Consider the following 26,755-nt stretch of genomic DNA (forward strand, 5'->3'; position numbering starts at 1 on the left):
TATTGACATCTGCAGAAGAACACTGCCGCTAGCTAACTGCTCAGCGCGGCAACCGCACAGCAACAACACACAGGGCGCCCTCTGACCCCGGAAGGACACACCGTCGCAGCGAGAGGGCGTCACCCGTCACTATGGCAACATAAACAAAACATAACTGTACAAACAGAACCCCGAACAGCCCTGACCCGCTACAATATGCTGCTGAGAATATAGCCCAGAAGAAGCGTATAGTATAGCTTTTATTTTGGAAAGAGACATTTCTCTGTAATAAACTCTCTTTTCCAAAGATGAGTGATTCCTCAATCAGATACAGGGCTTGCAAAATCGCTAGCCTGACGTCCTGGAGCTAGCGATCTTTCCAGTCCGGCTACAAAAATCTATCTCTTCCCTGCCCGTCGGGCTATTGTAGGAAAAATATATGTCAATGCTTTTGCATTCTTTCAGAAATGTAGCTGGGTAATTATGTCATTGGCATCGGTGAGCCACTGTCAATATGTGACATATTGAAATCGCGTTTGAATTTGCGCTTGTTTTTTTGCTTTCACTTTGCAATGACAGCACTGATCTGTGAGTGATGATAATTTGTGCACCAATTCCTCTGACATGGTCTTATTAATCGTTAGCTTACTATGCAAACATGACAAGTGAAATCTCCCGCAGCAAGCTTAAACATGTGAGAGGTTGATCTCGCAGAGAATCGCTGAGCTTATGTGAGTCCGTGTGTAAAAGTAGCAGTATATATATTTTAGTTCTGCTGAGACAAATAAGACAGGTCGGGGTGAAGAAGTGACAGCCAAAGAAAAGCTTACCACAAAACGGAGAAGTTATGACAAATGAGACTATAAGGCAAAAAGAAAGTGCAGCTTTATGGTTTCATGGACAAAAGAATTTCTGTGGCTGCAATATGACGAGCTAAATAACCAGGGCTGCACATAAGTGGTCCGCAGGTGCGCATTCGCTGTCAAAATAAAAAACGCGCACAAGGGTTAGGGTTAAATTTAAAAACTGTACTTTTGAGTTAAAATATATATTTATAATTTTAATAAATGACAAATTAAAAAGGCATGAACATTTTTTTGTATCAAAAAAATATCGAACCGTGACACCAAAGTATCGAACCGAACCGTGAATTTTGTGTATCGTTGCACCCCTAATATATATATATATATATATATATATATATATATATATATATATATATATATATATCCCGCAGGCAAATGGGAACCATGAAGAGGCCGCTAGAAAGGCTGCAACCACCAAGTACCTGCAGAGGGTGAGGCAAGTCCTGAGGAGTCAGCTGAATGGTAAGAACAAGATCCGGGCCATCAACACATACGCCCTGCCCGTGATCAGGTACCCTGCTGGGGTAATAAGCTGGCCAAAGGAGGAGATAGAAGCCACTGACATAAAGACAAGAAAGCTCCTGACCATGCATGGAGGGTTTCACCCCAAGTCCAGCACCCTGAGGCTGTACGCTAAGCGGAAGGAAGGGGGCCGGGGACTGGTGAGTGTCAGCACCACAGTCCAGGATGAGACAAGGAACATCCAAGAATACATTGGGAAGATGGCCCCAACTGACCGAGTGCTCAGTGAATACCTCAGGCAGCAGAAACCCAAGAAAGAGGAGGGAGACGAGGAACCATCATGGAAGGACAGGCCCCTGCACGGTATGTACCACCGGCAGATAGAGGAGGTGGCTGATATCCAGAAATCCTACCAGTGGCTGGACAAAGCTGGACTGAAAGACAGCACAGAGGCACTAATCATGGCAGCACAAGAACAAGCTCTGAGTACAAGATCCATAGAGGCTGGGGTCTATCACACCAGGCAAGACCCCAGGTGCAGGCTGTGTAAAGATGCCCCAGAGACAATCCAGCACATAACAGCAGGGTGCAAGATGCTAGCAGGCAAGGCATACATGGAACGCCATAACCAAGTGGCCGGCATAGTGTACAGGAACATCTGTGCCGAGTATAACCTAGAAGTCCCGAGGTCAAAATGGGAGATGCCCCCAAGGGTGGTGGAGAATGACCGAGCTAAGATCCTGTGGGACTTCCAGATACAGACGGACAAAATGGTGGTGGCTAACCAACCGGACATAGTGGTGGTAGACAAACAGAAGAAGACGGCCGTAGTGATCGATGTAGCGGTTCCGAATGACAGCAATATCAGGAAGAAGGAACACGAGAAGCTGGAGAAATACCAAGGGCTCAGAGAAGAGCTCGAGAGGATGTGGAGGGTGAAGGTAACGGTGGTCCCCGTGGTAATCGGAGCACTAGGTGCGGTGACTCCCAAGCTAGGCGAGTGGCTCCAGCAGATCCCGGGAAAAACATCGGAGATCTCTGTCCAGAAGAGCGCAGTCCTGGGAACAGCTAAGATACTGCGCAGGACCCTCAAGCTCCCAGGCCTCTGGTAGAGGACCCGAGCTTGAAGGATAAACCGCCCGCAGGGGCGTGCTGGGTGTTTTATATATATATATATATATATATATATATATATATACACACACACACACACACACACACGAGTGTATAAACAAAATATTCACTCACCATGCCTTCTGTTAGGTACAACCACCAAAAAACGAAAACATATACACATTTTGTTTCCTGCTATAATTCTTTAACATATTAATATTGCATTTTAAATACTACTTGTTCAACATTAATGAGTTTATTTACTTATGGTTATGACTGGAGGGATTTTCTTATGAAGAAGCTGGATATTAGAATTCCACATTGGGGATGAATAAAATGTGCAGGTACATAAATGTGTAAGTAAGTGTGTACGTAAGTAGATACATGCGTATGTACTCATGTGTTTATCTAACTGTAATATGTATCTTTTATATCTGTTCGTCTGTGCCTACAAAGCTGCCTGATATCTTCGAAGCATAGCTTTAACTAGGTGCTGGAAAATCCTCAGAGATTTTGCTCCATATTTACAGTTGCTGCAGATTTATCAGCACCATATACATGATGAGAATCATCTGTTCTACCAAATCCCAAAGGTGCTCTACTGGATTGAGACCCGGTGATTGTGGAGGCCATTCGAGTACAGTAAACTAATAGTCATGTTCAAAAATCAAGTTTGAGAATATCAGAGATTTGTGATATGGCGCGCTATCCTGCTGGAAGCAGTCATCAGAAGATATAGTGGTCAAAATTGTCAGGTAGGCTGTTGTGTTTATGTATATTTTCAGTGGCCAAGAAAATATCCCCTTCACCAATACACCACTAACAACTGTTGATATAAGGCAGAGTGGCTCCATGCTTTCAGTTTTCAAATTCTGACTCTACCATCTGAATGTCGCAGTACAAATAGAAACTCATCAGACCAGGCAACATTATTCCAATTTTGCATTGTCCAATTTTGATGAGCGCATCTGAATTGTAGACTGATTTTACACAGAGTTTAACTTTGGTGATACAGTTTTGTGCCACTGATCACTTACAAAACAGCAGTGCTCATCTCTTGCATGACCAGATCCCATTTGGAAAAGAAAAAACTTCAGTCCAACAGCAAATGTTTAGGATATACAAAAAAGGATAATTTTTTCCATTTCTTTTCCATATGGAACTAGACATGTCACATGCCCTAGTCATTAGACTGCCAAACCCAAATGGAGATGGTAAATGGAGTGCATTTATATCATGCTTTTACCCAAAGTGCTTTAGTCTATAACAGTCAATTTTATATATAACAGTTGTCTCAGAGGGTTTATACAATCTGTACACCCACAATACAAAACCATCTGCCCCAGCAAACCCTTTCAAGAAAAAATAAATGGTTGAAACAACTGAGGAGAGATTCTTCTTAGGGGTAGACATTCATGCAATGGATGCTGTGAAGGATAGCAAGCTACACATACATCTATGTACACATGTTTAAAGACCTAAGAGAACCAACTGTCCAGAAAAGCAAATGTCATTACATCTTTCATTCCACCCAGCAGGGAATTAGGCAGCACACTGTGTATCCTGTTCTTTACTTGAAGAATTTGTTGCACGCTGTGACAGCAAGAGCTGTGTACGTATTTACCTGTGTCTACAAGTGCAGCTAAGGTCCAACAAGCCCTTCTTCCACCCTTTCTTTCCATCCCTCCCTCTGTCCCTTTTTCATTTGTTCTTCTCTCCACCTTCTCCAATCAGCGAGTGTAAGATTAAAAGTAAACACAAAGGCGACAGTCAAAGCCCCAAATAACGGTAAGACCAATGCTGATTAAAATTAGCCCTAGGATAGGAAAATACACCAAGCACTTTCTCTCTGATTAAATGTCTGAACTGTGTAAACTATTACAACCTTGCTCTAGTCTCTCTGTTGTCCTCTACACCCCCTGTCATTACATTTCCTCCAGATTCCATTTTCTCACCAGATTAAATTTTTTAATTATGCATGAGCTATCCAGGCACTTTATTGGTCAAAGCAGCTCTAGTTTTAGGAATGTTTTATCGTACCAGTTATTTAGCTTAGATGAATTTAAGACAACCCCACCCCAAAAAAAACAAAACAAAACACACACATATTCGTCTTTGTCACACAGTTTGTTTTATGCCTCCAAAATGGCTCTGAACGATAGCAGTGTGGGCATGGGACCTCTGAGGGTGTCCTGTGTTGTATAATGATTGGATGTTGGTAGCAGATGTTTTGGGCCCAATGGATCAGGCTTGCCTTGGGCTATTTGTGTGTTCTTAACCATCCTCCAGAGTGTCTTTCACAGGTCACCATCAATACTATTGCAATGGTCTTTTGGATACATAATGCAATAATATGTTGCCTTTCATTGAAACCTGCATACGCAGAATCAATGAACACTTTATTAGTTACAGTAGGTTTGTTCCTGTTTTGTACGCTAAATGTAGGTACACTGAACTTGAACTACCATCATCAAAAACTAGTTTGAGATCATCTGAGCTTAGTGGCATGGCACGTTATTCTCCAGAAAGCTTGCATCTTCAGCAAAAGTACTCAGGTAGGTAAGTATATGAAGCTTCAGGGGGGGCTACTGGGTATTTGGCCCAAAGTGTGCCGAGAAAATATCCACAAATCATTAAACCATCACCAAATTTCTATTTAGTTATACTGATCTTTTGCAGAGATGGGCAGTAACGCGTTACTTGTAATGTGTTACTGTAATCCGATTACTTTTTTCAAGTAACGAGTAAAGTAAGGGATTACTATTGCAAAAACGGTAATTAGATTACCGTTACTTTCCCGTAGGAACGCTGCGTTACTGCGTTACTAAAACCGTGATTTTTTTTTGCGAGAATGTCTCATGACAATGACGTTAGCAAGTGCGACGTTTGTGACAACAGCTGTGTGCAGATCAACAATAGATCATATATCGAGTGCGGGAGAGAGTATGAGCGTGCAGCATTTAAAGCGTGGAAGTACTGACCTTACTTTGAGTTTGATTCCATAAAAAGTGACAAAAACATTAGCGTCCATTAGCATTGTGTGTGGGAAGAAAACTTCTTTTTACAGCGAAAAAAATCCCCTAAACTTCCAAGCAAGTACCGAGTGCGCTATGACGTAATGGGAAACTCACAGAGAAACTCGCGGATTCTTCCACTGACCGCTGCGGCACACCTGCACCAGGATAAACCTCCGCCTACCCTACTCCTGCTTTACAGGTGAAAATAGAGCAAAAAGACCGCTAGTCTTTGACTTTATTTATTTTCTGCTGTGTTTTACTTGCATCTATTTGAAAGAGTGAGTGTAAACACACAAAAAAAAAATTTTATGTGCTGGAATGTGCAGAAAATAGGTTTAAATATTAAACAAATTTCTTCCAGTCAGAGAATGTTGCATATAATTAAATTCTTGCTTGATGCATAAAGTTAAAAGAGTAAAAACTAATAAAACAAGTTTTAAAAAGAGACTTTTCTATTTGATTACATTTTGTATGATGGATTATGTAGAAAAAGTAGAATTGGGCTGAAAGATCTATCGCTTTATCACCTCTTCAGGTTGTAAATCGTGTTTTTAAAAAGTAACTAAGTAACTAAGTAATTAATTACTTTTGAAAATAAGTAATCAGTAAAGTAACGGGATTACTTTTGGGGGGAAGTAATCAGTAATTAGTTACTGATTACTTTTTTCAAGTAACTTGACCAACACTGATCTTTTGTAATTTGTAGCCTCCGTTTCCTATTTTTAAATGACAAGAGCAGCACCCAGTGTTTTGTGTTGCTGGAACCCATCTGCTTTGTGCTCTTCTGCATACTTTGGCTTAAACTCAGTGGTTTTTAAAATACTCAGACGAGAGAGTTTGGCAATAAGAACCATGCCGAGGAAAAGGTCGCTTAAATCACCTTTCGTCTCCGTTCTGATGCTTGGTTTGAATTCCAGCAGGTCTTCATGACCATGTCTACATGCCTAAATGCTGCTGCCATGTGATCATTATTTTAGTTTCATGGCAGTCATCACTTACATGGAACAACTGAATGAGACATCAAAGCAGTTTTTCTGGTCCAAGCTCTCTGAATACAGGATTCAATTTGGCTGTCATTTAGTTTTTCTGTTGTGCTTTTACTGAGATTTATTCCAGCAGGTGCTGTTGGCTAGGGTTTAAATAATCTGTGATTCATATTTTGTCTAGAAGTGGAAAGCCAGAACTAAATGAACTGACACAGAGTGCAATATGCAAGATACTTGGATCAATTCTGTTTCAGCAGATACGATAAATAACTGCCTGAAATGTGTTTTCCATTATCGTGCTTCTGTCCATCACTATCATAATAAGAGGCTTGGTGAGGTACACTATAGTAAAGACCCAGTATTATTGTTATAAGCCGCATTCATTTTCCACACTAGTTCTGTGCGCCACTCTAATTTCAGCAACAGAACTGTTGTAATTCAATTATTGGTTCCGTAGCAGATGAGAATCCAGCGCATATTTATGTGTGTATGTTTGGGATCCAGACCAGATAAGCAGTAGAAAATGGATGTAGGGATGCGTGTATCATCAACTTCACTGATATCTATGTGCAGCCAAATTGAACATGATGAGTCCCAACACATTTAAAATAACAACTGTGAGCCGAAACATCTGCAGTAATACGTGTGCTGCAACATGCAGATCTGCTCTGTATTGTGATGAAGAACATAAACAACTTTCCACTGACATCATCTCTTATTAAAAAAAAGGTAGAATACATTTTAACTTGAGGAAATCCCAGAATTTTACTACTAAAATAAAGTGATTAATATAGGTCTGGCCTTGAAGAAAAAGGGTGCATATAAATTCAATCTGGTTACATGACACTGAAGCACAGCATGTGCTGAATTTTTATATTAAAAGTAGCAAACAAGTAGAGTAATTAAATACCAGAAAAAGAAGGATTACTATGAATCCTAAATTGTGAGAGAGCATCAATGTGGAAAAAGCAAGTAGAGGAAATTAAATAAAATATAAAAAAAAAGAAGTAGTAGTAGTTGGGGTATCAATATGTTTGACATTCCAGAGTCATAATCCTGTAACATTTATTGAATTTTTCCCAGACAAAGTTCAATTCTATCTAAGATTCCATTAATGAATATGATAAATTAGAATTGCAAGGTCAGTGGAAGTCAAGTATTGATCACTTTCCAAGATAAGTGAACAACCATTATCCTTGAATTCGACCAACAAATGAGGACAGCAAATGACTAGAAAAAAGAATAATTGAGAAGACAAGTCAGTGAATCTACAATAAAAATTGATTTAAGGAGCTTTGAAGTGTGACCAATGAAAGCATAGTGTCATGTTCACTGGGCTCAGAGTTAGGTTACACCTTAAAAACATGGATTAGTTTTCCTGAGAATCTAAACAGAAAAGAGCAATATTAGTGTACGAGTACTTTTTGGAGAGTTAGTTACAGCCTGCTGTAAATGCCCCATCACTCTTCTGAGTGGTCCAAGTGATACTGAAAAATAACCTTGCCCTAACCATAATATATTCCACAGAGAAAGAGTGTAACATCACACATCACTTGGCAGGACCATGCCAGTCTTACACATATATTATCTGAACACGTGGCTTACAACACCTGCCAGTCCCGCCCCTAATATCCCACCCAGCATCACCTCCACACCCATGTCTCCCGCTAGACGTTTTTCCATTTGCACCTCTTCTCTCTCCCCTTTGGGGTGTACAAATCAGTTTGACAAGGAACACCACTTCTACCATCCCACTCTCTTCCACCTCTATCTTTCCCCGTTTCCTTCCTGTCGTGGGAATATGATGCTATTATGCACGAACAAGAAGCCCCTAATACAACATAGGCTTTTTTATGTACTTCAGACTGAGCATTGGGTATTAAGGTTGGGCAAGAAGGAAAGCCGTTTTTAACTACAATGCTTGTGCAGGGAGACTCAAGCAGACTGTTTTCTGTGCCAGACACATTGTGAACAAGTCTATTTGAATATCAAAAGGGAAATAGGGAATGTGTGAAATAGATTTGGAACAGAGTTGATTATGAACACTTCCAAAGAGAGAGGGGGAGGTCAGAGGTTGGAGTGCTGGCAGAAGGAGTATGTGCGCACACCTACAAGGAAATTGATAAGTTTAAAGTGTGTATGTTTGGTTATGTGCACATATGGGGCAAGTATGTGGCGACAGGCTGGCTTTGTGTACGGGGGGGGACTGTCACTTCAAACATGCCCCGGGGCAAGGCAATATAGTACAAAACACAATGAGCGACCACGGCACAAAGAGAAATAAAATTAGAAAAAAAAAGGCTTTAAAAGCGTTATGGTGTGTCGCAAGACTGTAGGAGTTATTGGGATTTATTCACACTTCACCTCCCAGATGACCACTGGCATACTCTGATGCCTTCACACAACAAAGACGCAATAAAAAACTAAAGGAGGAGGGTGTAAACGTGTAGAGGCTGTGAGATAAGCAGAGGAATATGAGGGAGTGGTGACACATCTATGGCTAGAAAATTGCTATTTTCATCATTTATTCATAGGAAATGTGATTGAATCTGGATGAGGTTCTTTGATTCTGAAGCAGTGGTTTGCAAAGGCTAGCAGCATACCCACACACAGTACATCCACATTTAGACAGACAACTGAGGATTTGGTGTATAAAAGGTACACAACATATAAACTCTAACTTGCAGTCTCATATACATACATGCGTTCCAATCACATACTCCAGATGTGGCTACATATGGAGATGTAATAGAGTCTTTAGATGAAGCATTGGATTAATTGAACCGTTCAAGATGAGAAAGCAAGCAATTAAGTCCTCCAGTGTGTTTGAATGTGTATGTTGGGCATGTGACCATGTGCCTGTGTAGCTGTGTGCACATGTGTAACGATATATGCGTGTGTATACAAAACTTGGGAGACATACATTACAGAGCATATTAATTTCAAACCCATTAGAGATTTCTGATTGTCGACAAGTTACAAAACCATAACACATTAATACTGCTACTCGCAATAATGTTTACTTACATTAGAGGCTGGAACTCGTACAACAGCACAACAAACACTGTAACCTTTCAGAACAAGTGTGTGTGTGTTTGGTATTATTTTTACTATTTGCAATTTTTGGCCTTAATTGATAGTGACAAACAAACGAGAGACAGAAAATGTGTGACGAAATTAAGGGAATGGCATTCGCCAAAAGATCTGACCAGTCTGTCTCGCCGTTCAAAGCAAGCTTGTCATCTACACGCCAGCTATTCATCTATCACATCACCCCAGAGTAGTGCTGCCAACGAATACTCTAAATTTGATTATAATAATTACATTTTTTTAAAAGCAGCACTACCAGCAGCCATCTGTGTTCTGAGCTACATAGAATGCAAAGTTGCTGCTGGGGGCAGCATGCACTCTGTGGCAAAGTCAGAACAGCTGTGTGGTGTAGGGGCAGCTCTCACTCCTTCAAGCTTAAGTTACATTGCTGCAGGTGCAGAGATAAGGGAGCGAGAGGTATTTAGCGAGAATTTTTTAGACTACTGTTATTAGGGTAAGTAAGAGGAGGAATGTCACTTCAACACCTGACGGTGAGCTACAACGAGTCATTCTATTTTCCATTTTAATGTTGTTAAAGATTTTAGCTTTTTTATTTTTGTAAAATGTAAAAACATTAAAATAGATAAAAGGGGGGAAAAAGGAAAGTAGCTTAAAAACAGTGGTGCCAGTGTCCGGCAGCCTCGCCTCTGTCAGTGCGCCCCAGGGTGGCTGTGGCTACAATGTAGCTTGCCATCACCAGTGTGTGAATGTGTGTGTGAATGGGTGGATGACTGGATATGTAAAGCGCTTTGGGGTCCTTAGGGACTAGAAAAGCGCTATATAAATACAGGCCATTTACCATTTACCATAAACTGGGAAACTTCAGAGGGGCCTGCACATGTGCCTTCTTAAGCAGCAGGACCATGCAAGATTCATTCTTCTTAATCCAGTGGTTTAAGAAGATTCAATGACCATTATGCCGTTGTGTGTTACCAATGGTATTCTTACTGACTGTGGCCCCAACAGAACATAAACAAGCTCCTCCTCTGTGGTTGTGGGCTGATCCACCACCTCTCTCCTGATCAGCCGATGAGACAAGATCTGGCATGGTGCTCCAAGACTGTGCATTAGCTTAACAGTTAATAAGTAATTAACTTAACAGTTGTAAATCATGGCTTCAAAAAAACCAAATCTTCACAATTCAAAAGTCTCAAGTGATAAGACCCAATGGGGGTCATTTTAAACCTGCGGCACTTCAAATAACAACTAACCTAACCTGACTAAAGAGACTGCACTCAATGCACCTGATTTTGATCAGTAGATAACAAAACTGAGGAACCTTAACTGTGCTATATAAAAAGATACTCAATAAGCCTTATTAAATGGCTAACTTAGGAAAAGATTGATGCAACACAGGAGCCAGATGGCTTGATAAAGAAATATATTTCACAATTAATTACCCTATATAATTAATACAAGCAAGCCCAATTATTTTATGTGTAAGTACGTAAAAGGCATGTCTGTGTTAAAACGAATGAACCTACAGAAGCAGTTGTGCCTCTTATTTTGGTTTGTGGAGGCAATGCAATATTAAAATGGTTTAACTATGTGTTAATTTTTTAATGAATGACGGCATTTGACTCTTTGGTCACTGTTTGACAAACCTACCCAAAAGCAAGCGTCTTTTATATTAATGTGATCACATATAAAATGTCAAGGATGCCCAATAAATCAGGGGCTTTAAGATAATGATAACAGAAACTCAAAGTATTGTTAACTTTGTTCCAGAAATTTTGTTGAGAGCTGAAATAATTTTTCAGGATACACAAGAGAAAAGTGTAAAATATAACTCCACTCAGTAGTAGTAGTTTATTCTTCCTCTGTGTTATTTTCTTATGCCCTAAGGGAACACAATGAGCTTTCACATTATCAAAAAGCAGCTAGGATGTCCTTGAGGCCTTTCGTAAAGGCAGAACAAATGGGGCCACACAGAAGACAGTCAGGTCATCGTGCTCCAAATGGCTCCACTGAGCCAGTCCTCTTACACATTGCCCCAGAATAGTGAGACCTCACTAAATAGAGGGTTCAGTTTCAAAAAAAAGAAAAGAAAAGAAAAGAAAAATCCTACACAAACTTAAAAACCCAGCCATGAATGCTGATTTTTCTATGTCACTCCTCTGTGCTTTTAATTGTGACACTAATTGCTGGTAATAGTTCAGCCTAATTACCTATGTGTCAGAAGATTAGCTAAACTCTAAAGCTTTGAGGATAGAAGAAGACCTAAGAAGAAGACCTAATCTAACTTGATTTGTATTTTATTTTTTAAAAAGCTTGGTATCTTTGACAATAATCTGCATCTAAAATTATCCTTTGGCTTTTGTAGCCCACACATGCTTATAAAAATAAATACAGAAAAGTCTGAAAGTAATTAGTCTGTTGAAACAGTTAAATAAGTCTACAAAGATTAAAATATTTCTTTGTTTTTGCTTTGGCCCTGAAATTCTGTAGTGGTGCATCTCCAGAAAGTATCACCAGAAAGTGCAAAATTCAAAAGTATCTGAAGTTGAGAAGTTTGTGCATTACCATTTTTATGCATTTGTTAACGGTGCATAGCTGGATTTAAAATGAACAATCAAACTCTTATTTCCAAGACTCTGTTGGTGAGCGTTTCAGTTAATAACTATATTGACTTGAAGCAGACCGTTAAGGGGAAAAAAAAAAAGGAGTTTAGGAAACTCCAAGTAAAAAGACAGAAGGACACACATGACTAAGCTTTAAGTGTTGAGTAATCCCAGAGCTAGAAGAATTAATCAACTCAATCTCTCATTGCTAACTCTTTTCCTCACCTTCCTTCCCTATGGTAAGTTTAATTTGAAGAGAGAGAGAAAAAGTCCCTTTCCACACTGTCTCAATACATATTTTTCTAATTTCTTCCTTCAGAAAGCTCTTAATGGCTTCTTCGCAAGACCCTGATGAAAACAATGACTTTTAACCTCCCTCCTCCTTCATCCATCTTTCCCCTCCCTCCATCACAGCTGACTTATTTCACTTTCTAAATGATTTCTTACTCCTTCATTCTCTTTTCAGCCATTCAGGCCTTGGCCTGGGCTTGTGGTCGGTGCTACGCATTGTGACAGGTGAAATGAAAGCCCAGAGAAATCTCATCTTCTTATAAACCCTTGAGGCATTCAGCCAGTCAAAAAAAATATTTTTCCACCTTCTTTCTGAGGCACCGACAGATGGAAGAAGAAAAAAAAAAGCGCCGTTATATGAAGACCATTTGGGGGTTTTCCTTCATCGACAGTTAATCAGTGCTGCTCGTTTTGTAGCAGTGGGGAGCTGGGGTAGTAAATTTTGCATATATTTACAGACTCAGTGCAGTATGAGTGGCATTTCTCGTCAAGAAAAGAAGTACAGCCGGCATTGTAATTTCAGCCTTAAGCTAAATATCTAGCCTAATCAATGCTGCATTATTTATACAGTTTACCCCTGATAGTTATAAGAAGTTGTGCAGACAGTGCTAGAGGATCTCTTTTGCACTTTTTTTTTTTTTTTTTAAATCAACTAGTCTTTTCAAATTACCTTTTTATTTTATCTATACTATGTCAACAAGGCGTTTGGTGTGGGGGGGAAAAGGCATAGCAACAGACAGCAGCAAACAGTGCTGTCAGGCATTGCTGATTGAAACCTCAAGGTCACAGGCAGAGGAGCAGAGCCAGGCAAAGAGAGGAGGAGGAGAGGAAAGACAGAGAGAAGAGAGAAGTCGGGGCAGCACAACAGTTTAGACTCTCCAGGGTCTGGCTGTGTAGCTCACTCACTGTGCTATTTTGTGCGTGCGTGAAAGTGTGAGTGAGAGGTTTTCAAGGCCTCTCCCTGTAGGCGGATTCTGCAAAGTCACCCCGCTCTGTGCATCTCGTCAATCTATCGCCATTTCCCTCTTCACACTCCTGTTGTCTCCCTTTCCTTTTTCTTAAGTGCGACTTCTCGAACTGCAGCATGTCCTCCCCATCTTCACTGCACTGTAGTCACATCTCTCTGACGCTATCATTCCTCCTCTTTACCAAACTTTTTCCATCACCATCCTTCCACTGCAGACACCTCTATCTTAGCCAAACATGACCTAATACCCCTCACACTCCTCAACCTTATAGGAGGGTGAGGGGTATTAGTATTATCGATTGTGTTCAAGCAAGGTCCACGTCTTTTTCTTTTTTACAGTTTTTCTTCCATAACCCCTGTCCTTCTTTTCATCCATTTAGACGACATCTCTATGTTCATGCTGCTCTTTTATTATCACACAAGTTGAAAAAATTCTTATCCAATTTAATCCATTACTATTCCGACAGTACTTTTCACACCATCTGGCCCTGTCATACCTTTTTATCTCTTCCTCCTGCCATCAATCCACACTTATCATATACTAAGAAATGGTTGGAAACTTAAAGGAAAATAAGAAGATTAAGTGTATTAAGGTGTGAACTTCTGACCATCACGGTGAAAAGGATTGTCTTACATGTCAGGTGTTCAATTAAGCTGAGAACTATGACTGCTGAAGCCATAGCATATGAGTCATAGTTTTCAATTATTGCTGTTCTCTTCTATCAGTATAGAAGTGGTTCATCACAGAACAAGGGTGACCAGTCAGAACAAATTTGTACCGATTCCAAGCAATTGTTCTCTCTGAGGGGACAAGTGGACCAAACCACCCCGTAAAAATGTCTACCACAGCATAACAGAGACACCCGATATCCTCACTATAGGTTCAAGGGTTCAGGTTTTGCTTTCAGTCTGTCCCTTGTCTGTATTAGAGAATCAGCTCTCTCCCTCTCTACTTTAAACTGCTCAGTTCATCCATCCATCCCTCTCCTCACCTTGTAATTCTCCACTCTTGCTGTAGAGCTCTCGCCTCTGTTCTCTCAGGTAGGCACTCATGCTGATGGCATGGGATGATGATTCAAACCTGCAAAAGGTTCAACAAGGGGGAACAACATATCAGCATAATACTCAAAGGTGTGAAAATGAGACACATACATGGAATTTAAATCCAGAATTTCATACATAAAAACACATTTTGTGAAGTTAGTAGTAACTGTTGCTGTAAACTACCTGACAAGACTACAGATGAACGGAAGGTAAAACTATTCTGATTTTCCTTAATAACTGGCATATAGTGTTACAACTGTGGGTTAAGTACCTGTGAGCTAAGCTTCAATGTGCTGTAAGCGGTCAGCATCAGACCATTTTTTCTAATCTTGGCTTTGTATGATATTATTGAGAAGGGATATCCTTAACGCTGCAATAGGGAGCCAATCAGAGGACAGATTTTTTTTTTAAAGGGACTTTGACCTTAAGTGAGTTAAAACAGCTTATTTCATAATAGATGAGTGCAGCAAGACCCAGTAAAAGACAAATAATAATTATTTTGAAGAATAATAATTCTTTAGGTATAATCCAACTAGAAAAATATGAAGCTGGAAATGGGCATTGTAGATCCCCTTTAATTAGTTGAGAAATATATGACTGATTAATGGTTAGCTAAGGACCCTTCACATAAAAACATGCTAAGAGCTTGATACGGCTCCTCTGTTATTCTCAGTGCACTGCTAATAGGAAGAAACACACTGCTCTACAAGTACAGTTAAGAATAGCTGGTCTCAAAGTATAATTCAACAGATTTTAAGCTACATAGATCATTAGACTCTGGTGTTTTATTTTTTGTGTTTCACGTGCTTTTCTTTCTTGCCTATTTTTTCAAACTTGGATTAACACAAACATTAGAGAAAGTAATGTGATCCTTACTTGAAGAGCGACTGCTTGGCACGCTGTGGCTTTTTCTTTGCAAAAAAGGCAGCAAACTCACTGCCAGTGCTCGCATAGGAGTGCTGAGCTGAGGGCTCCGTAGCACTGCGGCTGTTCTTCACATCCAAATACTCCATAAGCAGAACCTAAGCAATACAAAAAACAATGGGTGAAAAATCTGAAGAAACAGTTTTTAAGAACTAAAAATTGTTTCTAATGCAGGGGAAATATATTTAAGTCAATCTAATCACAAGGTAAATGTAGCCAAAATGCGTGGTACACAAAAACAAAGAACTGGAGGAACATTTTGCAAATAATTAGCGACAGGACAGTAACATGATTGGGTATATAAAGAACATCTTAGAGAGATTAGAGAGAGAGAGAGAGATTCTCAGAAGTAATGAGGGCCAGAGGTTCACCAATATGCAAAAATTACAAATAGTGGTGAAGACGTTGAATATCTCATCATTTACGTTACATAATCTCATCAAAAGGTTCCGAGAATATGGAAGAAATATATGTATGCAAAGCCTAAAATCAATACTGGATCTTCAGGCCCTCAGGCGGCGCTGCACTAAAGACAGACATGTTATGGAAATCATTGCATGGGCCATACACAAGGTTAAAATGTTATCATGGAAAGAAGATGCCAGCAAGTTAACACTAAACGACGTACTGCATCTATTACAAAAGCGTGGCAGTGTAGAGGAGTCCAGCTGCTGAACTTGCCTGTTTTCAGGTCAACTGAATTTTCAGCAACTAAAAACTTTTGGTTTATCATTAATAATAAAACAAAGAAGAAATAGGAATGTTGAGCAACTTTGTCAGATAACAATAAAATACACTCCTCTCTAAAAAGTCCAGCAACTGGTCTCAATTCACAAGTTAAATTTTGCTACACAGCAGTACACACAGCTTGTCCCAACTTTTTTGAGGCAAGTTGCTGCCATCAAATTCTAAATAAATACCGGTAATATTTGGTATAATCGGTAATCGGTATTTTCTTATTTTTCTAAGTTCCAATAAAATCATTGCATTCTATTTTTTACTTACATTTTACATAGAAAGTGACTTTCTATTTTTTTAAAGTTATAAAGCTCCAATCATGTCACTTTAGAGTAAATATTTTAGTGTTTTCTTTTAGTCAGTCAGCAGAAATAATGCAGTAAGAATCACAACCAATTATTAACTTTTAAAATATTTTCATTATTTACATTTTTTAACATTTTTTCTGCTGTACAAAAAAAGTACAAGCAGTGCACAAGTTAAACATCTATTTCGAGGGGCTGTTTCTTAGTAACAGTAAAAATGAGATGTGATAATAAAATGTACAGCTATATAACAATAATGCAAACTCATCTTGAGGAGTCTTTCTGAATAAATGTTATTTTTTTTTAAATGTCACAAAGTCACCTGTATCATGTTTTAATGTAAAATGACGAAACTCCTTTTTTTGTTGTTCTTATATGTATACCATTTATATACTTTATCTTAATACTACCTAAACTCTGATATGGTAACATGAAGTCCTTAGGCTTACTAATGACTCACAATCGTATCCTTGGAGCTTGACCCTCCTGCTCAGTTCTGTTGTCAGATTATTCATGTAGGGCTTTTTTTATATCCTAAGGTCTTTGTACAGCAGGTGTCTTTATTGATAATAGGAAAAAGAAAACAGCCTCATTGTCATGTCTAGTTTGGTTATAAAAAATGACTTCAAAAACTTGTGAGTTTGATATAAACTTTTTGGATAATTTGGGTTTTCATAGCCAGACTTACAGAAAGATCACATGCTGCTACATGCTGTCCACGTGACTTTGCTTTTGTCTCTTTTTTTTTTTTTTGATTTCTTATTTAATTTTTATATAGCTTTATATGACTGTTGATCTATTCACTTTTGAAACTGCCCTAAATTTCACTGTACATGTTACAGTGACACTAAATATGTTTCTATTCCATTTTATATCCTATTCTAGTACTGCTGCTCAATGAAGAGCTTTAAAGCAAAGCTTTATTGCAAAAAAAATAACCAATGTAGATTTGTTTGTTGTTGGGTTTTTTCCCTTTGATTTCTTGACAGTTCTTGTGGCAGCTGTGGAGAAACATCTATTTTCTAGAATACTATTATTTTTGGTTGAATAAACCCACAAACATTTTGGTGACTCATGCGTTCATATCACATCTGATGGGAAATTGAAACTTTAGATGACTTTTTTTTTTGCAGATAGAGTCTGCTAAAAAAAAAAAACTAAACAAAACAAAAAAGGGCTGGTATAAACTTTATATTTTTTTATATTTTTTGTGGCCTTCAGCATAAACGTGCATCACAAATAATTATGAAGAACAGACCTCTGGACAGAAGGCAGCCAACGACATGACTGGGTACTATTGATGACTGCCGAAAAAAGTCGTGTCATCTATTTCTCTGATCTGTCTGCGTGATCCATGGTGAGATCTATCAACGTCTTATCATGCTTCATAAAAATCTTATCAATTTCTAACAATAGTCCAGAACAAGCACACTGAAACACTGGCCAGACTCAGAAAGTTCACTTCCTCTCCTTTATCATTCTATCTGCACATTCCCTCTGTTTCTTTCATTGTCTCATTTTTCAAAATCTCTTAGGGCGTCATCTCTCATTTCTCACATTTCTATTTTTTCTCTGTTGCTCTCTCTACCTCATCTTTTCCTTTCTCTCTCACCCTTCTTCATTTCTCTCTCTCTCTGTGAATACATATGTTCTAAAATAGCTTCCCATATCTAATAGCTTCATAATTTAGAAGGGCCATTTAGCCTGTGTGTGTCTAATTCTGAGACGCAGTGTGGGTCAGCCCAGAATGGGACAGGAGTAATGGCTGAGCAGATGGAGATCCATCCCAACCATAATGATGTAATTAACACTGCGGAGAGCACCCCTCCCATCAAGCACGGGAAAGCCTTCAGTCGCTAAAAGTCATATTAATCCAAGTGCACATCCATGGAAATATGATGTGGATCGCATCATCTCAGGTAAAATCTTGTGTTAGATTTAGTTAAATGCAGATGTTTTACTGGAAATTTTTTAAAATGCCTTTTAAGCCAAAATGGACCCAAAATGAAAAGGACCCAAAAATCTTTTATAACTTACAACCTATAAATTAAACAAGACTGAAAATATGGCTTTCGTCACAGACACTCATGTAAATACACACGCTAACTGTTCTCGCCAACACACTTCCCCTGATCACATACAGAGCTGGAAAACATATTACACACGCCCTCTCCAACTGGCAACAACAGAGCGACCACTTGCCACTAGCCTCATGCTGCAGCTAATCCTATCAGTGTATTAATTACTAATGATGAGCTGATGGAGCGAAACCCCGACTTGCTTGCAAGCTAACACCCAAGCAGACTTAATGAAATGCCAGCGCTGGGCTGATGAAGGGGCTCCGACCCTACTTAAATTGCATTAGCCCAGAGACAGAGTGAACTTTGGAGGCAATTAACTGGACTGTTAGGACAGAGAGAAAGATAGAGGCAGAGAGGGATGGGAGGTGGAAAGCAACACCGAACGGGAGAAGAAAAGAAGGGGAGATAACGGTGCAAAAGAGCTGTGGAAAATAGAAAGAGCAAAGGATTATAGGTGGAAGTGAAAACTGAACAGAATGCTAATCGGAAAAAGGAGATAAAGAAAATGAGGAGAAAGACCCAGAGAGAATACAAGTACTTAGGTAACTAGTTAGTATTTGCTGATTTAACACCTTTGAGTGAAGTTTACAAAGAGAGTTTGCTGCTTAAGAAATCTCTGCCAAAGTGGTAAATGGCCTGTATTTATATAGCGCTTTTACTAGTCCCTAAGGACCCCAAAGCGCTTTACATATCCAGTCATCCACCCATTCACACACACATTCACACACAAGTGATGGCAAGCTACATTGTAGCGCACTTGGTGCATTGTAGCGCACTTGGCGCACTGACAGAGGCGAGGCTGCCGGACACTGGCGCCACCGGGCCCTCTGACCACCACCAGTAGGCAACGGGTGAAGTGTCTTGCCCAAGGACACAACGACCGAGACTGTCCAAGCCGGGGCTCGAACCGGCAACCTTCCGATTACAAGGCGAACTCCCAACTCTTGAGCCACGATCGCCCCGCCAAAGATCCTCTGCAAAGTATGCTACAGAGTTGTTAACTTACAAAAGTTCTTCACATCAAATGTTCAAATTATTTATTTATCCATTAGGGAGATGGCTCATTGATGAAGATTTCATTGCTCCTAACAAAGTTACTTTGTCGTAAAGCCAAACCAATGAAAATGTGTTTTAATTTGTAGTGGTGGTAACTAAATACATCTTACTCTTACTCTACAGTGTGAAAACTAATTAGAAAGAAAAACAGAACAGTTTAAGAGGCCGATGAATTCATCCTTGTCGCTTGTCAAGAGCGTTTCAGTTTGGTTTCGAGTTATAAAATGACAAGCAAGTTATTTCTTAATGCCACGGATCTCAACTTTAGCAATCTACATATCATATAAGCAAACTACAATCAGTCATGCCATGCTGTCCAGAGTCTGTTGAACACAAACCAGGCACAACCTAGTTGCTTAGCACTGACTGTTCCAAATATAGCATTCATGCATGCAAACTTAGAGCCCAATCTCAGTGTGTGAGGATGGTACCAACATTAATCACGAATGAAATGTTGCAGGTGGCAATAGTTTTGGCCTGTTACCTGTCTCCCACTAATACTGTTTAATGTGCTGTAGAGGCATTTATATAGATCAACACTGTACTGAAGCATTTCATCTTATTCCAAGATAACAACCCTGCAATCTAAATTCATCTCTGATATTTGTTGTAATACCAAAAAGTAATCCCTCCTATCAATGCAAGCAAGCACACTCAGCAAACTTGCAAAACTACTCCTAAGACCTGGATATATTGTACTTGTCTCAATCCTACGACCATGGCAATCTTATCGTCAGCTTTTCTTTCTCCCTCTTACCCTTCAGGTCAAGAACCTGAAATCCTATTAAAGCTGCTATTACTGCAGGCACAGATTCTCTTACTGTCACATGCTTTTCACCAAACAGCTCCTCTGTGAAGCACACAACAACGGAATACTGAAAATAAGGAACTATATTACAACCGACATTGGTGAAAGTATATTTAAAAGAGGAACAGCAATAAATAGGGATTTGGAAAAGCACAGGATGATTATGCGGAGATAGAGGGACATGGAATCATAAAAAAAAAACCCAGGGAAACAACAAAAACCAAGGCAAATGCAGTTGCACGTGATATAAAATACAGGTCCTTCAGAGTCAGCTCAGGAATGATCAGCACTGTGACTGCAGTTGCCAAATCAAAGAGAAGGCTCAGTATTTCCATAGCAATGCAAAAACTCGTGAGACATTCATTCACTATTATTCAGAATGGCCACAAAGTCCATTCCATTTGGCAACCTACATTCCTGTATTTTCCTAATCTCTTATTAAACCAAGGTCACGCACACACACACACGCACCAAAAACAGCATGTCTACAAATGGTCTGCTGAATTGGTAGTACTAATAGAGAAACAAGAATTCCTGGGAATATACAAAAAAATAATGCTACAAAGCTCTCTTAGCACTTTAAATACTGGCAACAGCTGGTACCACATGGAAGAAACTCACATCTTTCAACATCTCCTGTTGTTTAAACAGCTCAGGTGAAGAATCAGCCAAATAAATATTACAGCAACATCTTGCTATGAGTTTAGCTGGATGCCAATTATATTAGTCCAATGGACTTTCACTTTGACTTCCAATTAAAGAGATGAGAGTGAGAGAGATGATGGAACACACACTTTGAATTCCATAAAAAAACAAAAAAAACAAACTTAGATTCATGGGAAAATCCATGAAACAGAAACAGGGAGGCTTTGACTAATGGGTCTTCACAGCAAATAAGACTAAGCCTACAACTTCCTGTGACTGGAGTGTATGTTTGTGTGTTTGAGTGGGTAAACATGCCAAACACTTCTAAAGAGATGACAAAAAATAATAATATTAATAATAACAATAATTTTGCCAGCGCTTTTTAACCAAGATGCAAGATGTTTGGTACTTGAGTAGATTGGACTGATTTAGTTTGGGATGAGACTCAATGTGCTGAGTGCTAAGTTAAATTAAAAAGAAGGGAACCTTAATGGAAGTCAGCCTTTGTTATTCATTTCCAGCACTCCCATGTATTTCTTCCTAACTGAAGTGTCCTGATGTCACCTTTTATGCTTGGAGGAAGTGTATACTCATCTTCTGTTCTGTCCATTAGGGCCCTAACAGCTCAGCAATCAGTTCAATTATGGAAGCATCATTCACATTTTTGCAGGTGAGCACTAGTCATTGTGTAAACTAAGCAGTCAATTGGCTAAATTTAAAGGAATAAATATCACTTCATTCTCTCTCCTTGTTTCCACCTTCCTCCTCTTATTAAGTAATCTTAAAGCAGCTGAGAGAACAATCTCAGCACTTTGTTTCTCTTTTCAAGTCTTTATTGAAATCGGCTGTCTCCCACTAAATCCCTTGGCTAGTGTCTTGTCACAAAACATTGACTGATATCCCTTGCTGCCAGTTTGAAGTTAAAGCCCAAAGTGTCCTTGGCCGTCAAAGAAAAGGGTTCTGTATACACCCGGTATTGATTGTGTTCCAGAAACTTCAATAACCTTCACAAGTTCTGACAGAGCTTCAGCCACAACTACTCTCTCAGTGCTGAACTCTTGCTAAGCAGCAGGAGTTCCCACCTGGAGGGGCTGCATCTAGTCAATCTTTTGAAGGCTATCTTGTTGACAGAGGAAAGGGAGGTGTGTCTGAATGTTCACTGAAACCCTTTTTACTCGTCTGTGTCCTTGCTGTGTCCTCAACATTTTTTTTTGAAATGTAACAAACACTTTAAGTGTATTTATGCTATAAACAATAAATGTGTTTTATTCTCTTTTAAGAGATATTCAGAACAGCAGTGAATACATCAAAAGGATGAAGATTAATGGACATTATAGCTGAGCATATGCATCAGCAATGACATCGGCTGGTCTGACTGCTATCTTGAACAGGGAGCTAGATATTTTTGAATAATGGATCAAAACAAACTGATACTTAGCACATCCACAGTAAAAAGTATGGTACTCAGTTAAAGCTATGACATGAGACAGTAATACCATATAAACATACCAGCCATCCAGCAAGTAAAGGAAACCAAGCTCTTGGGCATTATCCTATACAACAAACCGCCTTGGTCTACACTCTACAATATGGCAGATATTGTATTTTATTGCATAATTTTCAAATGTCACTTATTTCTTCTTAGGATATCTCAGACTTTTCATCATCTGTTGAAAATGGATGGTTAATTGAACCTGTTCTGAATGTACTTGTGGTTCTTTACACCACGAGAATGGTAAAAACTGTAGTTTTTTTATAGATTAATATGAAATGGCCTTGCTGGCCCAGTGTAATTGAGATTTATGTGGCTCATGAATTAAAATGAGCCTGACTAGATTAAGTGAAGAATTCCTTTCATTTTAAATATAGAGTTAAAACATACTGCTTATATGTGACTTATTGGTTATATTCTACTAAACTAAAAGCAACTTCGCTACATATATTAGTATGCTATGTACGTGTACTGTACACATAAAATATCTTGATCTTGAAGAGGTGGACAACTGTAATAACTCCATATGAGACACCCTTTATTCAAAAGATTATTCACACATATCGTATAACCATCAACAACTAAAGACAATTATTGCTAAAACATATGTCATACGTCAATGTTCAGTGATTTTTTACGTATCTGGATTATATGTGTGTGTGTGTGTGTGTGTGTGTGTGTGTGTGTGTGTGTGTGTGTGTGTGCGCGCGCGTCTATTGGGAGGGGGGTCCACAGACATGGTAGACTTCCCTCCACTCCGCAATATGTAAATATTACAGTCTTTGGAGGCCAGAACAAATGTGACACATTGATTAAAATGTTGGGTGAGAACAACATAGCGATGTCTCTGCTTCATATTTAATTAAAGGAGCTTATTGTCTTCTGGCTCCTCTCTGGCAATTCACTTCTACTCATTTTCACTCTGTTGATGGGCTGATTTCGTACAATGCATATTTAAGCCACTTGTGTGTTCATATTTTTTTTTGATACAAACAAAACAAACCCCTTTTATTATTCAATAGCACAAAAAAGGATTAATTCATGAAGCAGATATGGATCAAGCTATAGGCTCTCTTCCTAACCAAAATACCCTAAATGACCAGGCAAATAATCAGGAACACAAGAACAAAAGAAAATAGTAGAAAACTCTGTAGGAAATTCATGGAAGCAAGATATCCTAAGCACTCTGAGAAGTAAGAGTATTACAGGGAGGGAGGATTTAAGAAAATATAGCATGAGGCAGGAAAAAGCAATCGTATTAAAGTTTCCTTTTTTAATATTTCAATCATTATTTAGAGCAACATAAAAAAACTTCAGTCCACCCTTGTAGTAAATTTACCTTTTGCTTTAGTAGAAAATATTAATAGCTTGTGTTCCCTTGTGAAGTTTCAATAGTCTAGGAATCAGTTCTTTGGGAAGACTAATGGTGAACATCCATATTTTCAAATACAGTCTCAAACATCCTTGTGTGCAGAGAGGAAACCACTCATTAAAAGTATTATTTGCACTCTGGTCACACACCAGAGGAGACAATGGTTTCAGCAAGCAGTCACACAATCAAAAATCCTTGTAGTATGTGTAAATGGCAAGCTAATTAACAAACTTTTAGGCCTCAAACCCAACAGAAGACGAGGTCAAAGGGTGATGATGGACGCCACTAGCCAGACTGCTAAATATAGATTTAATAACATTCTCACTGGACAGTCTTGATTAAGAATGTACGTAAAGGTTTATGAACTGTGAGATTTTATGAACTATGCTATCCAATTACCTGGTAACGTATTGCTGCTTCCATCTAGGTCACAATTCTAATGAAAGTGATGGATTTTCTCCTTTGGTATATATAAAATGTTGTTTTGACTAAAATTTTAATTCAGACATCATCATATTAAACAGTCCAGGCCTGCTTAACTGTCTGATGTCGTAGTATATTTTCGATGTCAAAAGAGAAACTTGATAAATATGTATGGATATACCAAAATTCCAGTGCGTTATTTCTTTGACAAAACAGAGTGCTTTGAAGAAAAGCATCGTTTCTGGTGAAAAAAGACGGAAAAAATTGTCATGGATAGATAGCGAGTAGGAAGGGCATTTGGTGACATGTGCTTAGAAATGTAACTTCAGTGGCGGCGTAAATAATCAATAGATATACTTGCACACATTATACAGAGAGCCACTAGAAAAACTGCAAAGTGGCATTTAAAACACTCCTTCCAGCCTCAAAACTACTGATTACCATACAGTCTTTCATGCTTTGAATCAATACTTCCACACTGAAATAAACAACCAACAGAAGCATCTCAGGCTTTTCTGAACATGGATTAGGACCATTACATGCATCCTGACTTTAGAAATCTTGTTTACCCGCTCCCCATTCTAAGCCTACCGGGCCCCAGTCACACACTGATGAACGGAGTCTCTCTGCCAAGGCCTTGTAACTAGGTGCACCGTGTGTTTCTGTCAGCTCTTGCATCTGTCTACTGGTATGTCATGTGGAAAGGTCAACCTGGTTGCTCTCAAAGAGGGGAAAAAAATAACACCCACCAAGAGGTTTCTGCCCATCAAACATGTGAACTGCAATAAGAGGCACAAGACAGGCTGGGATTCAAATAATTTAAGGGCAAAAGGATAAAGCATATTAGTAAAGCTAGTGGTAAAAGGTTTGGGTTTTAACAAGTCTCTCCTACTTCACTGATACCTTTGCAAATACTGAACTAACAAGATGCCTGAGTATTTCCTCACCTTTTAGTGGGGATTCTTCCTATTTGGACCCTTTAGCCTTCTGTCTTAATTTGTGTTATACAGTTGTGGATACTCATTAAAATGGCCAGTGTATGTACTAGTACTGTAATGTGTGATGTCAGTGAGAGAGGATATCCTTAATATGGGCATCTCAGGCACACAGCTGTGACTGACAGCACATAGACCCCTCCCATCTCCTGTTTTGTTTTTGAGGGGCAGTCAATCACATCAAAGTTCTGCAGTAGTACTTTTTAGGAAGCCCCACTTTAAAACCTGATAAAGATTCACGGTGCACAATTGTTATCAATCGATCAACAAACTACCATTCATTTACATCTAAAAATAGTTAACTATATTAATTCAAGTTGGTATCATGTCTGTGTCCAACCGTTCAGGGACTCATGCCAGCAGTTTGGCCCAACTCTATGGTGCGAGAACTACTAGCTTCAAGAAAGCAGGTGTGAAATAAACCAGCTTGTTTCAGCCCAGTATGTGATAAATAAGAATTATTTTGAGCTGTGAATCATTCAAAACAGTTCTAGTTGAGTTAGAGAATAAAAAATATGGAGCTAGTCAGCACACAAAATTTGAAAGTATTACTTTTAGGTGGCCTATTCTGCAGCGGAACATTAAATGGAACATTAAATAAGAGTTAAAGTATTTATGCAAAACTAAAGAGAAACAAACTCGAGTGAAATGCATAATGAGTGACTAACATAAAGCTCACAACTAAAGTCTGGCTGGTGCTGAGAAGGCTCCTGCCCCTTTGTGGGTCTTAAGGCGTGAGATAAGAACTGGCTCAGTATCTAATAAAATTTAACAGAGCCACTATGGGAGCAGTAGGAATTTAATTTCTCTCATTGCTGATATGTGACTCTCTAAGACAGAGTGGGCTAAATGAAGGGGGTGAAAGTGAGTGTGGGAGTTGCGAGAGAGAAAAAGAAAGCCAGATAATGAGATTAAGGAGGAAATTACAAAGAGCAAGAGGGGTATGCACAAGGTATTGGGAAATTGAGAGACTGTAATACAGAGGCAACAGGAATGAAGCTGAAGGAAAGAGGAAGGGAAATGGAAATGCAGGATCATAGAGAAAGACGAATGAACATGCAGGGAAATGGCAAGGGGAAGGAGGGATGGACTACAGGCCTTTTTATTGATATAATCAGTCAGGAAATAATAACACGAGTGACTGAATAAGAAAACCTCATCTCACATAATGAGTATTCTAATCAAGAGATTACATTATCTCCCATCGCAGAGCCAGGGGACAGTGGAGGCCCTGGCAACTGGGTGTTGGCAGTGGTCGAATGCAAGTGAATGGTTTAATGTCTTATATAATGATGCTGGTAGAGCAGAGCAATTATAGTGCATGCCTATGCTGTTTCACACCCTAGAAACCCATACACACACCTAAACATGCCTTCATTTGTGCATCTATGCATGCCAGCTGGAAAAAGGACTAAAGTAATTGGAAGCAGAAGAGTGCGTGAGTTAGAAATAGATGGGTTTCCAATATAGCATTCTGTCATTTTATTTATTTTTACATTTGTATGATCAGTAATGAAAGTAGCAGTAATATGTCCAATCA

The 26,755-nt window shown here is 39.1% G+C and overlaps 1 protein-coding gene across 1 annotated transcript in view; it reads right to left on the reverse strand.

Annotated features, from left to right (window-relative positions):
- Nucleotides 1–26,755, reverse strand: part of exoc4 (exocyst complex component 4) — a 139,989-nt gene that overhangs the window by 95,436 nt on the left and 17,798 nt on the right. Inside the window, exons 9-10 of the mRNA XM_026147677.1 lie at nt 15,253–15,398; nt 14,325–14,413 (exon numbers count right to left, since the gene is read on the reverse strand). Of these exons, the coding sequence (XP_026003462.1) occupies nt 14,325–14,413; nt 15,253–15,398 (235 nt within the window). The remainder of the gene's footprint in view (nt 1–14,324; nt 14,414–15,252; nt 15,399–26,755) is intronic.

The sequence above is a fragment of the Astatotilapia calliptera genome, chromosome 17 (assembly GCF_900246225.1).
Source record: "Astatotilapia calliptera chromosome 17, fAstCal1.2, whole genome shotgun sequence".
Classification (NCBI taxonomy): domain Eukaryota; kingdom Metazoa; phylum Chordata; class Actinopteri; order Cichliformes; family Cichlidae; genus Astatotilapia; species Astatotilapia calliptera.